Source organism: Fukomys damarensis, unplaced genomic scaffold (assembly GCF_012274545.1).
Source record: "Fukomys damarensis isolate Sample0158 unplaced genomic scaffold, DMR_v1.0_HiC HiC_scaffold_39, whole genome shotgun sequence".
NCBI lineage: Eukaryota > Metazoa > Chordata > Mammalia > Rodentia > Bathyergidae > Fukomys > Fukomys damarensis.
This window is the reverse complement of record NW_022900951.1, coordinates 31,598,015-31,612,590: the sequence shown is the minus strand read 5'-3', so window position 1 is coordinate 31,612,590 and position 14,576 is coordinate 31,598,015. Positions and strand designations below refer to the sequence as shown.

Genomic DNA, 14,576 nt, shown 5'->3' with positions numbered 1-14,576 from the left:
AGAGAGAGAGAGAGAGAGAGAGTTGTACAGGTAATTTAATTAAAAAATAACATTCCATGGAAGTTAAAAGATTTGAAGAAAGTTAAAGAAGCAGTTGGTGTAAGAGTGTTCCAAGTAGAGATAAGCAGTTTCAGTGAACGATGAAGGCAACTGGAGGTGAGGCCAGAAAAATAAGCATAAATCAGATCATATGAGGCCACTCTGCCTGAGTCTCCTTGTTGACTTAGACAACACAAGAAGATTTTCAACAGCATGGTGATAGAACTGAATTTCTTTATGTTTTGATTTTATGAAATATTACTCTGGGTTCATGTAGAGATTAGATTGCAGGCAATAAGGTTGAAAAAAAGAAGCTATTACAGGAGTTCTGGTAACATAGTCTAGAGGGAAGCTTCCTGAAATGGGATATATGTTGGTGGTTTTACCATTAGTCTTATTATTATTATGTTTTTTTGTACCAGGGATTGAACTCAGGACCCTACGCTTGCAAGGCAGGCAAGGTCCCACTGAGTTAAATCCGTGGACCTACCAGCAGTCTTTATTGATGTACTAGAAGTTTTGCACTGAGGAAAAATAAATCAAATCTGACTTCCTTGTTTTCAGTAAAATAAAACTAATGTATAATGGTGTGTTTGATAGAAATAGAGCAATTTCTGGGGAATAAATTAGCTTGAAGATGATGGGAACAACTATATCTAAAACAATAATTATACCTGAGCATGGTGGCACATGCCTGTTGTGCCATCTTCTTTGACGGTTGAGGCAAGAGGATCAGTTGAATCCAGGAATTTGAAATCAGCCAGGGAAACACAAAAAATACCCATAAAAAGTGACGCTTAATTTGAGAAATTCATGGAATACTCATAAAAAGAAGAAACTGTGCAGTTCTCAGGAAAGATTTATAATTGGAGAAAGAAATTAGAAAGTCATGACATAGATGACTAGTAAAAAAATAAAAACAGAGTTATAATAGATTTAAAAAAAACTGAAGACCCTGAAAGAGTGAGTAATGAGAAGGAAGAAGTCAAATGAATATGGCATTTCAAAAGTAAAGTCAAATATGTCAATTGCTATAGAGAGTTAAAGTAAGATGAGGACACTGACTTGTGGTTGAGATTTGCAACATGGAACCTATGACTTTCATAACAAAAGTGATTTTAGTCTTGTAGTCAGGATCAAATATACTTGTTTCAAGTTAGGTAACTGATGGTAAAGAAGTAGAGACATGAGTACAGACAACTGTTTCTAGAAATTTTGATTCAAATAAAGCAGTGACTATAGGACTCCTGGAATCACTGTTTATTCTCATATAGTGATAGTACAAGATGCTGGTATATACTGTGGAAATCATCCAGAACAGGGAAACACTGCAGATATAGATGAGATGAGAGATAAGTGAGAGATTACTGAAAAATTCGAAGTAGGATCTGGATCCCAAGAGTAGCACACTTTCACCCTACTAATAGAAGAAAAGTCAAAGCTTTCTTTCCCTGTTGTTTGTTTGTTTGTTTGTCATCCAGCCACGTTCATCAATTTGTAAGCACGTGGAGCAAGGGCAGAAAGTTGGTTTGTGCCAGATGTAGTAGACTGCATATTTTTTCTGATGTTTGACTCATTTCTATTATAATTAAAATTTCCTTTGAATTTGACTTGACTTTGTTTTGTCACATGTTGAATTAGGCAGAATATATTTTCTGTCTCCACTTACAATAAGCATGAACATATGTGAGTTAATTTGACCAATGAAAAGTGGCATTAGCTGATAACAGAGTTGAGAACATATGAAGTCTATTTTATTTCCACTTGCTCTCTTGTGCTTCTCCTAGTCACAAGAAAAGCATGTTCTAGTTATATGCCAGAATAGGCAGTACTGCACATAGAGCAAATGGGATGCAATATCTAAAGATGAGTTACCTAGCCAATCAGAAGATCAATGAACCAGAAAAATAAATATTCCTGGTTTTAATACACTGAGATAGTGAGGTGTTGCTATAAAATATCAATGCATTATTACAACAATAATTGAGCACTTCACTATGGTTGTGATTTTGCTTAGTGAAAAGCAACATAAAGATGGACAATTAAAAACATAAGAAAAGAAATGACTATTGATATATAAATTGTAATGACTATCAGAAGTATAGGTTCTAAGTATTCAATCTACTAAAATTCATATACTTATATCACAGGGATAGATAAGGATTTGTCTAATGCCTTGTGGAAAATAAAGAATATAGTAATTACAGAATTGGAAAGATCTAAGAAGGTAATAAAATAAAATTAAGGGCCGGGTATTTAGCTCAGTGGTTCCGTCACCTGTCTCTCAAGCGCAAGGTTCTGACTTTGATCCCAGTACCAAAAAAAAAAAAAACTATCATAAAGATACATTTTTAGTCCACTATTTCAGTATTTTTCAAATGTTTTAAGCATATTGCTTAGTCGTTTTTTTTTCTTTTTATTCTACAATAACACATATTGGTAAAAATGGTCAAAAATATAATAGACTTCAGTTCTCAAATGTTCATCAAGGACATATTTAATGTTGATTTACGAAGACTTAATTTTAGGGTCATAAATGCTTTTGCTAGTATATGATGGCATTACTATAAAAAATTGTTTACAATATGACAGTTACCCCAATGTCTCTAAGAATGCCAATATATAAAAGGGTAAGGTTTCATGTCCATTGCAGTCTTATGGTTTTTATTCTCCAAAATCACCAGAAAACACTCTAAAACTAATATTATTGCATACAGGAATATAAGAGCAAATGAAAAGTTTCTACAAAATAACCCCCTTCAGATATTTCATTATGTAGAGCAGTAGGGAGCACATCTTGACATGTCCAGCCTGTTGCACAGGCAGATTGTACATTCTCTCAAAAATCAAGTCACAGCAAAACTAGAAAAATCAATAACGAATCCAGCAGAAAACCAGATTAAATCTGAAACCCATTTGAAAACTACAATGTAAGTTAAATTAATAGACCATTTAATCTCTATTTTTCAAATTAGAAAATTTAAAATTTAGATACAAAAATTTGGCCTTTTTGTTGCATAGAAATTGCATTATGTATATAATAATGTATAATTACTAACTGAATTATTTAAAATAAAATACTACTATTGAAAGCTTTATATTTTTGTCATGCAAATATGGACTGGATTTTATTGAAATTTATAAACACTGTTCTATGAAATACTAAGGAAATGAATGGTCCTAAACAAGATTAAATATCATACAAATATAGCCTTCCTCAAAATTTGTCCATAGATTTAATGTAGTTTCAATTAAAATATTATTGAGTTTTTTAGGGCTTGATGATAAACTATTCCAATATTTTTCTATATGGATAAATAAACGATAAAAGGAAAAAAAAATTTAAAAGATAGTGAAAGAAAGAAACCAAATAAGAAAACAAAATGGCAGCATTTGAACTATGCGATAGTGGCAGAAGACTGAGATATAGATCCATGGAACAAAATGTATATCCTCCTTTTAATACCTCACACCTAATTGAATTAAATGGAATGTAACATCATATCATATAGCAAACTAGAGCGTGCTAGAGCAATTTGTGTAGGATAAGTCACATTACAAATACAAATAGCAACAAAATGTTTGTTATTAAAATAAAAGTGGAAATAGGCTAATTAAATGGAGGATTTGCAATTATGGGTGCTTTGGGGGTTGTTTAAATCAAGGATATTAATGACATTGAACTTATTTTCACAGTAGGATATTAATGACATTAAACTCATTTCCACACTTTCTTTGGCCAGAATCTATACTTTTTCTTTAATGAACTATATATATTCCATGTTGCAAGGAAATAAAAATAAAAACTTTGAAATCAGAAACAGAAGGTTCAGCTCTGCCATTAAGCAACTGTTTGAATTCTGTGTAACATAATTTAACTAAGCTGAAATTTTCTCAATTTAATGAATATAATAACACCTACCCCATGGAATTTTCTCAAATTATTTGAATTAATGATATTAAAGATGTTAATATTAATTACAGTAAATAGAAGAAATTCATTAACCTATGTTAGAGGGATATCAGTAGTAATTGATTTCAATTAGTCATTTTATATTAACAATGTTAAGGTAATTCATATTGTATCACTTGTATCATGAAGTTGTTTTTGAAATTTAAAAACATTATTTTAAGCAAATTCATGATTTTTAAGTTTTAGATTGTTAGGTAATCTCATTATTTCTTATGTGCTTTCCACTTATTAATATGTTGTTGGCATAAATAAACAGAAGAAATATATGTATATCTTGTTACATTTGCAAAGAATCATTAGCCTATGAAAAATGCATTTTCATTACTATGTATAGCTTTAACACACTGGTTATTTATCGTTTTCCCCAAAATTTCCTTGATTCATATATATATATGAGTATATACATAAATGATATGATATTCAGACATTCAAAATTGTAAAAACAAGATGCTAAGGCAAGAGGATCATTTGAATCCGGAATTGTGGGACCAAAATGGGCAACACAGCAAGATTTAGTCTCATCTAAAAAAAGAAAAATATATTTATTTTGGCAAATCTCACTTGTTTACTAAGGAATTAAAAATAATACAAGTGTAATAAATGTGCATAAAAGTTATACTAACCATCTTTTCTTACTAACTTACCAAAATTTGTTTCAAATTATGAAATGTGTATTTTAATTCATATTAAGTATGTATTAAGATAACAGACATACATATCATTTCTCAAATGCAGCAGAATATAGAATGAAAAAATATAAGGTACCTTGCCTACGACACAGAGAACTAAATCGGAAGGCAGAATTCTCATTCATGAAGCTGTCCCAGCAGTGGTCAATGACAAGGTGTCTAGGCTGTTCTTCATCTAATGAAAAAATAGAGCGATAAAGAGACTTCAAAGTCACAGTCAAGAAGAAAATAACAATGCAGATGGAAATAAAATAAAAAATTATCCTCTAATGAGAAATTCTCAGATAAATATTTTTCAAAGCATATTTGACATGAAATTGAAATAACATTATTGAAGAACACATATAACATTATAAAAGATTTTCTTCATAAGGTTAAAATATTGTAAAATTGACTCATAAGCTTTTGAAATTTTAACTATTGAAATAAGACCCATGATTAAAAATCTGCTTGATGGAGGGAAGATAAGAAGAAGAAAAAAGGAATTAAGATGTAGTATGCACATATATCAGCTCCACACAAGTAATCAAACATTGTATACTGCAAACATATACCAATAAAAAATAAATAAATAAAAAACTTATATGCGAACACAGAAGCTAAAAATGGATTGTACTGCTCAATATATACATAGCTGAAAATATATAACAGCTATGCAACAGTAGTGAAAGGTTTAAACTAATATATACAAAAATAAATATCTTAATTTTCTATGGGAATGATATAAGTTCAGTTGATATTAAAAATATAAGTTGATCCTGGAACATGTATATATTTCAAAAGTATATGTGTGTTTTGAAAGGAATGCTGAAAAATATTAACAAAGGTATACAATTTAAAATTGTATTTTGAGGTCATTTTATAATCAGTGTTTTGAAAATTGGTTTCCTCACAGCTTGCATCGGAATAGCTTTTGATATTAGTGGTTTACTCCAGATCTAATGAATCGAAATGAATGAGTGCGAACACAACAGCCTGAATTTTGATAATTTACCAATTACTGCCCACTGAATTTTGAGAGCTATTAGTCAAGAATTCGGGAGGGGCACTAAAAGTAAAATAATTAAAAATAAGTAAAGTCTTGGATTATTCATCAGAAAAGTGGGTCTATTCATTATTTTACATTTATTTTTCCTTCATACAAAAGTTTCATAAGCTAAGCAAACTAATAAAAATAAATTAAAGTAAGTTATCAGGAGGTGGTTAAGATATTTGACAGTAAAACTTATTTGCTCATAAATCTCAAATCTAGGGCCGGGGATTTGGCTCATGGGCTCTGCCATCTGCCTTGCAAGCAAAAGGACCCGAGTTCGATTCCTGGTACGAAAACAAACAAACAAACAAACACCTTTCAAATCTATTGATACTATTTATTAAATTGAATACATAAATATTTGAACATCTGAAATCAGCACAGATTTTGAGTATGTGAGTTTTTTTCTTACATCTATTTATCTCTCTCGTATGTATAAAGCCACGCTCATCCTGATTGGTAATTTGCAATGATTAACTACATATTTAACATAAACATTTATTCAATTCTGAATGTGCTTCAAATAAGATTCACAGGGCCTCCAGGGACCAGATTTTTCACAAACTAATTCTACAGATTGAAGTGAAATGCACTGAGTATTTCCTTTCCATGTCCCATAAGTGTGGTTAACTTGTCATAATTATGTTTTATTGTGTATTTTATTACTTGACTGATGGTCAACACCACAGTTATAATTAACTCTAAGTCAGTAAGAATTCATCTTAGTAATTTGTTTAAATTAATCTATCATAAAACTGGAGTTGATACTTGTAAAACTAATGTGTTATCTTAATTAGTATGCATGTCCTAATCTCTAGTGTTACTTTGTTTTGTTCTTCTATAAACTACTGATATCTGAAACAGGATGTACTATTATTTAAACATTTGAGTCAAATCACTAATATTGCATTTAAATTTAGGTAACACGAAGAATGATAATGTCTAAACTGCAACTGTGCCAATGGAAAAATAATCAAGATAGATAATTTGATGCATTAATCTCTGCTTCTCTGCTTTGCTCCTTTATGCAGTATGCAAGCCTTATTGCAATTTTATATATAGAATACAATGCAAAATGAAAAACAATGCATTTATGTATACATCATCCAAATGTGATTAGTTTGAAATGCACATACAATACTTTTCAGTTCTCAATAGATGCTCATTAGTGACTAAGTATTTAATGCCTGCTGTATAAACAGGTTAAAATGGAAATACTCATGTAGTAAGAAAGCCATGACTTAAAATAACTATCATTAACAAGGTCACGATGAATAATTTTGGGATACAGTTATATGAACAAGGGGACTGACAGCTAATGCAGATATGTCCTTAAATTTGTAATATTAATTTGTAATGCGTTTTTCTGTAACCCTGCCTCTCTCCATATATATTAAGACATTTCTATGATTCTCAGAATGTTTAGGCCATCTCTTATCTAGCCACCATATCTAATTTATCTTTTCAAGTTAGCACTGATTAAAATAGATAATGGATCCCTGGAACATGACTTTCTCTATATGGTGTCTTAAATAATGGTCAACTGAATGCTATTTCCAAGGCACATCCTGTTTCTGTTGTTACTGTTTGCACATTTTATTGCTAAGCTATATGTTACTAAACTGGGTAAGTTGAGAGCTACCGTCTAAATTTATGAGTTTACTTAAACTCATAAACAAGGATATTTCTGCAGCGATCAGTTTTTAAATAAGCAAGCCAGTATTATGGGAGGCTGAGGCAGGAGGATCACATATTGAAAACACAGCCAGGGCAACATAGTGACTCAGCAAGACACAGTCTCAAATTAAAACAAAAAATTAAAAAGTTGGGGATGTAGCTCAGTGTGAAGACCTTGAGTTAAGTCCCCAAGAAAAATAGGAAAGAAAGGAAAGAAGGAAGGAAGGAAACCAACTTCTGCAAACTCCTATTCTTTAAGGCACATGTTTATTTATACCTTCTTTGAAAACATGTATAAAGGGCTCACAACAATTTAAGGTAAAAGAAAAGATAAATGAGAAACAAGTTTTTTTTTTAAATAAAATGAGATTAAGAACATAATTCAGAATCATGGAGGGATAAGTTATAGCAAGAACAAAAAGCTCTGGATAAACCAAATTTTTTTCTAGAAGGGCATGGATGGAGGAAAAAAGAATTAAAAACTCAGGCCACATGGGTTAAAACCCAACTAATGGCTCATAAAGCCAATTGTTCTTCCCAATCGCAATATTTGAAAGAAATTTCTCCCAATGATTTAAGAATGAAAGACTGGATAATATACCAACAAAATCTTTGACAATATTCCCACCAATACATCATGCCTTTTGTCTTAGAATATTTCTTTGTCATTTGATGTGAATATATGACATCACCACACAAAGAAATTTACTAAATGGATTTATTATAGTGGTTTCAGAAAAATGAAGTAGATTTCAGGTACAGGGAATCGGGTACCTTCAATTTTATCTATGAGTAGATTTTAGAGCTCTCAAAGAAACAGATTGCAAATCTTTTCTGTTATTCTTTACTAATATTTCTTCAGTTCAAGTTTTTATTCTGTTTGTATATAAGTGAACAGTTAGAAATTCCTACCAACTGAAAAGTTCTGTGCACAGTTATCCAGAGATTGGCTTTACAGATGGGTTTTTATCTCAGCTGCTTCACTTAATAGCTCCCTATAGCTTTATGATCATGACCAAGTTGCCAAATCTTTCAATTTCACAATTTTCTCATCTTTAAAAATGGAGATATTCCTATTTCAGAGAATCCTTGTCTTGGTTGGACCTTCTTCAGAAGCCTTTATTTGGGAAATTACCTCAGGAAATACCATTAGAGACTGCACAAGTGAAGCAAAAAAGAAAAAATATATATATATGGGAATCCAACAAGTGACACATTATCAACCTAGTTACTACTGCAGGTAAATGAGTTTTAGGAAAGTTGGGGAACTCTAAAACCTTAAGAACATACATCTAATAAATATAATGCTCAGGGGCTCAAGGGACTGTGACATTTATCCACCACCCTCTGCCATCCATAGGATGAAGAAAACCTAAGTCACTAGCATCTACTGTCTGCCCTTGGTGGACAGAACAGGTTCTGACAGACAGAAGAAATGCTTGGTGTTAGGTGTTGGCAGTGGAAAGATGGTTCAGATGAGTGTCAGTTAAACATTTGTTGTCCTGAGATAACTTAAGAAAGTACAAATTAAATACTTTGTGCAATATCTGCCAAAGATTATGCCTCATACTTGGTAACTTTTGTGTATCACCTGATTCAATCATATCTATGTATCAACCATACAATTACACCTAACCCAAATGATTTAAAGTCAGGTTCACATCCTCATCTGGCATTACAGAAAATAACAAGGTTTTATGCATGAATGTAAGGCAATGCACACACATAGTAACTCCTTGTGATTGAGACCAAAGTTTTCTTTAGGTCAACAGTTATGTTTGTCGTAATGCACAGAAAAGTGTGTGACCAAGTCTTTAATTTCTGCTCCAAATAGGACAATGATTTTTAGCAAGAGACTTTATTATAAAGCAGTTAGAATGAAATGTTCATCTAGGACATTAAAGTATTGGGAATATAGATAAGTATTTAGAAACATTTGTTTAGGCAGTACAATGGAATTACTTGAAGTAAAAAGGTAAAGAAACATTCTCAGAGACCTCTGGGAAAATTATAGGAATACCCTGTGTGCTTGTTGCTTGTGGTCATAGGCTTTTCCATTGTTAGTGGCACAAAGTTCTGAGCTTTGCTTCTCAACTCCAATCTACTCCTCAAATCCATATCCACTGACAACAAATATTTGTAGTATTATCTTTTGAAAATGTTATAAAATATAATATATAAATGTATAAGGTACAAGAAAACTTCTGAAACTCTCACTACCTCCATTATAAAACGTGGATTCCTGATTCCAGTATTTAAGTTTCTAAACATCTTGCCATATCTCTGCTCTCCTTTCCTCTCCTTTTCTCATTCCCCTCTCTTCTTCTCCTCTTCCCCCTCTAGGTCAGTCTTATTCATATAGATATGCTTAGCTCTATAAATCCACCATTTTTCTAAGAAAGTAGGAATTTCAGAATTTCAAACTCACCAACAAACATCTAGATGGCCAACTTCTCTACCATCTTTTATTTCCTACTGATATCATGACTGTTTCCACTTTTATTACTTCTCATAGAAATAATGCCCTTTCATAGCCTAAGGATCTTTGACAATTTATTTTTACTGCATGTTGTCTTTGGCTACAGGAAATTAGAATTTTATTTTTAGTTTACTTTGTCTGATTTGCTATGTAAGCAAATAATTCACAGATTCTGCTCACAAAGAGCCCACAAATTTAATTATAATAAATGTGCCAAATAGCCAGGACATGTGGAATATACTTGTAATCCCAGACACTCTGGACATAGAGGCAGGAGGATTGCAAGTTTAAGACCAGCCCAAGTAATATAGCCAGACTCAGTCTCAAAATGAATCTTTAAAAGAGTCTGAAGAGATAGCTCAGAGGTAAAGCACTTGCCTAACCTATGTTGAATCCTAGCTTCAATGTCCATTACTGAAAAAAAGGGGGGACAGACAGGTACAAGACAGATACAGGGGAAACAGAGAGAGAGAGAGTTTAAAGTAACAAATATTTGCAATGCTGTGTAATTCCTTATACCAGCAACTAACCTCTTGGTGGGATATTATAAATCTTGATATCAATTTCCCTAAGGGAATTCTATGAATTCCGTAAAATTTCTAGGGATATTTACATCATCTTCTTTTGAAAGACAGTAAGATTGCACAATCCTATAATAAAATGACTTTCAGACATTTATAAACATTTAAATGAGATTATCAACTTAGTAACTTAGTCCCTTACATAATGAGTATTATCATATAAACTAAAAATGTTATTCTTTTCATCAGGCCTGTTTCCCTGTAGAAACTTATCATTTCAGGCCAAAATGAGATTTAATTGTAAAAGGGCATGAACACAAGAAGATATGCAGATGATACCTAAAAATAACACGGCATCCCATAGAAGGGAAAAAGAAGGTGATATGACAGAACAAGAGACATTGTGGGCAAGAAAAGGGAAAGTGAATCCTTATCACAGGAATAGAAGACAGAGAAAGACAGCTAAAATATCAGAGGTCAGTGTTTTTCCTCAAGCCCATCACTTCAAGCTGAAGGAAGGATAGGGTGAAACTGACAAAATTTCCCCAAGAGAAAATAAGTTGATTTAAAAGACACTAGTCTGAATTGCAAGAGACTGATCAATTTTTTTTGTTAAGATTATCATATGTTTTTGTTACACGGCAGCAGGAATTTTAGGCATTTTTTAGAAAAATTAAGAGTGCATAAATTATTTAATAACTTATTTTAAATGTCACAATCTTGATCTAAGTATGGTTTTATAACATACTCAATTGTGAAGGTTTTTTTTCGGGGGGGGGGGTTACTTACCCCCATTCACTAGAAAGATCCATAGATCTACCTTTCATTTTACTAAATCAAGATTCTGAGCCTTAGAAGGTTGACAAATGATACAAACACATTTTCTTGGTGTTTATCTAAATGTGCAGTCTCTAATCTCAGCCAAAAACAAGACATGTTATGTTTGAATTTTATCAGTTTAATCTCCTTGTCCCTCTAGCAGTTATTCCAAATCACTGCTCCACTCTTCAAATTTATTACTATATCTCCTTTCTTCAACAAATGAAAATGTAAACTTGATTGCTCATAATTCTAAAGATCTTGTACTGCCTACCCATCTATCTGTATTTGCAATTGTCATCTTATCGGTACTTCATCAAAGAAAGAAATATTCCCCCTGTTCACAGTTATTCCTTTTACCTTGGCTTTGAATTCAGTGTAAACAAGGCCTAAGCTCAGCAGTGAAACCTTATCTCCTTTATACTTTTTTTTTATTCGGGGGTGATACCAGGGATCGAACTCAGGTCCTTATGCTTGTGATGCAGGCAGTGGAACCACTGAGCTAAATCCCTGGATCTCTCCTTTATACTTGTAATTCCTGTTTAACTCTGGCTTCTTCCTTCTACTTATACACATGCTTAAATTTCTGTGTTAAGCTGCAGATTTCCTTGATCCTAAAGTCAACTTTTAATAAATACTGCATACTTCTCCTCATATTGATAAGTTTTATGATATGACGCTACTTTTTTAATTAAAAAACTATTTCAAGCTAAGTGTATAATGAGATGATCAGGAAAGACCAAAATTCCAATAGGGGAAGGATATTCAGCATTGACATTAATTTAAAAATAATAAGTTTGCAATGATACTAAAATATACTTTTTCCCATTCAGATTGATGGGGATTAAGGTGAATGTTACTACCCCACATTTACAAGGTTCAGGAAAACAGATAATATCTATAATATACTTTTAATAGCAATATGAATTGCAGTGGTATAGCCATTATGGAGAGTAAGTTGGTCACTTACATCAAAAGCTATATATTTTTTTTCTGTAACCCAACAATTATACTGCTGGTAAATATAGTACTAGTAACAACAGTAAAAAAGCCAAATTGGTAATATCTACTATTATACTTAAATATATTTCAGAAAACTCATAATTAGTTCATATCGTGAGTTTGGACTCACAATATTTAGACACCAAATATGAAATGATTACAAGCTACCCAGACGTTAATTTAAAAGCCTGCATCTTAAATATGACATAAAAAAGAGACAAGAGTTGTGAGAACCAAAACTTAATCACAATATGTTCACTAAGAAAAGAGAGGAAGAAATCAAAATCCTAACAGTAGAATTTGTGTCACTTTTGAAGAATAAGCATTGGTATATTCAATACAATCATAAGAATCTTACAGATTGACTAACTTACATACAGTATTTGAACTTACAGATAAAATTGGAAGAGATTAGTTCAGGACCTAAATATCTAATTCTCCACCATCATGAAGATATTTCATCTATCCCTCCATATTTTTCTCTTTTAGAGCATCATATTTTGATACTATTTACAGGACAGTTTGATTAATATCTACGAAATAACTTTTAAAATGTGAGAAAAAGAACTCACTTGTTAGAAAGATATTGACAGACACATTTTCCTTGGTGGGATTTTTGAAAGGTATAATGATGGGTGACTGAAGACCAATGCATGTGGTCATTTCTGCTGTTTCTATAGGCCGGGGAAATAGGCCTACTCCAAAGAGATAGAATTTCCATTCTTCAAACTGTTTGAAGATAAATATTTGTAACATAGTTATCTTAATTGCATACATTTAATTTGCAACATTAATAAGTGTAATACAAAGAAATTTTGGCAGGTATGAAAAGTTCCGTTGTTGACATTTAATATGTACTTTTTACCTTTCCTTTCTTTTCCAAATTCCTTTTGATTTTACTGAAAAATCATTGTGTTATACTGAATAAAACAAAGGCCCATTAAAAATCCCAAAAACACACAAATGTGGTACATACTGCCATGCATATAAATTTGTTATGACATAAAAGATAAAATTTAATGTAAAACTTTCCATTTTTGTTCAAGGTTATTTGAAACCAATTTGTCTAATAAGCTGGGTACTGAACACTATATGGAGTTTCCAAAATCTTCGGGTGAATTTCAAAGGAAAGCAAAGAAGGTGGAGCACAGACTAAAGTTCTATTAAAAGGAAGTGTGTAAAACTGTATGCCATACATGTATCCTCATCATCAAATACAATACATTTTCTGTTATCACATGAAATAGATTTATGTGAATGAGATTGCATACAGCTATTATTTTGACTCAGGTTCCACAAGCCTACAAAACTGTTTTGAAAATGTTCTATATGTATCTGTTTATAATAAAAATGACCTGAAAATATAGCAGGGTTTATTCAGTTGAGGATATCTTATACTTCTGTACTACTTTGTTGATGTTCCAGATGAACTGTTCTACTTTGTAATCCTTTAAATACATTACATAAATTTTCCTAAGCTTAAATACCAATAATAGAAGGAAACTTTCTTAGGATTATTTCAAATCAGGATAAGCGATCACAGGAAATCCATAAAATGCCGTTTATTAGTAGGGGGGAATAAAGGAAAATTATATGTGCATGTTGTTTTCAAATGAGTATATTATTATTAGTCAGAATACAGTAGCATAATATAAATTTGTTACACTTTCAATTAGTACATATTAACTTTATTTTCCATAACTGACAGATGAAACCCCTTTACTTTAAACCATTGAGAATGAGCCAAATTTTTTTTTAAAAAGCAATGTTCCATATTTCTTCAATTGGATTGGAATACTAGAGACTTTATGTTAAACTGAACCTGCTATTTTTTTTATTTTATGAGAAAAAAAGCAAAAATTTACAACAATATAGGAGTAACCAAAGTTAACGCACTGTGTATCATATTCAAAGTAGTTACACAAGAGTACATGATACAGACCAACAACAGATCTACACAGGAGAAACAAACAGATAACATCAAAAAACTTTCTTTTCACTGAACTAGATAAGCCAATAGCACTATCATTTTCTGCTTGTTAATACTTGTCATGACACTGATTAAAATATCCACTTGGGATCAGAGAGGAAAATTAAAAAATAACCCATCAAACATGTACATTGAAAAGTGTAACACTTTTAGCTCAGATTTATCTAAACCTTGTTCTAAAGGACCCATAGTACAACTTTTAAAGATCCAAATTTGAGAATCCTAAAAGAGAAAGCAAGTGAGATCAAAGATAATAAATCTGGCTTGCATATTGAGCACGGCTCCACAGAATCAACAGAACACAAAATCAAGAGAAATTTCCATAGATGCAGCCTGCAAAGGTCAGACTCAGGC

The 14,576-nt window shown here is 31.8% G+C and overlaps 1 protein-coding gene across 1 annotated transcript in view; it reads right to left on the bottom strand.

The window, feature by feature from the left end:
* Cfap47 (cilia and flagella associated protein 47) overlaps positions 1-14,576 on the bottom strand; it is a 423,126-nt gene that overhangs the window by 103,298 nt on the left and 305,252 nt on the right. The window contains exons 56-57 of the mRNA XM_033760546.1: positions 12,805-12,961; positions 4,778-4,876 (exon numbers count right to left, since the gene is read on the bottom strand). Coding sequence (XP_033616437.1) covers positions 4,778-4,876; positions 12,805-12,961 — 256 coding nt within the window. The remainder of the gene's footprint in view (positions 1-4,777; positions 4,877-12,804; positions 12,962-14,576) is intronic.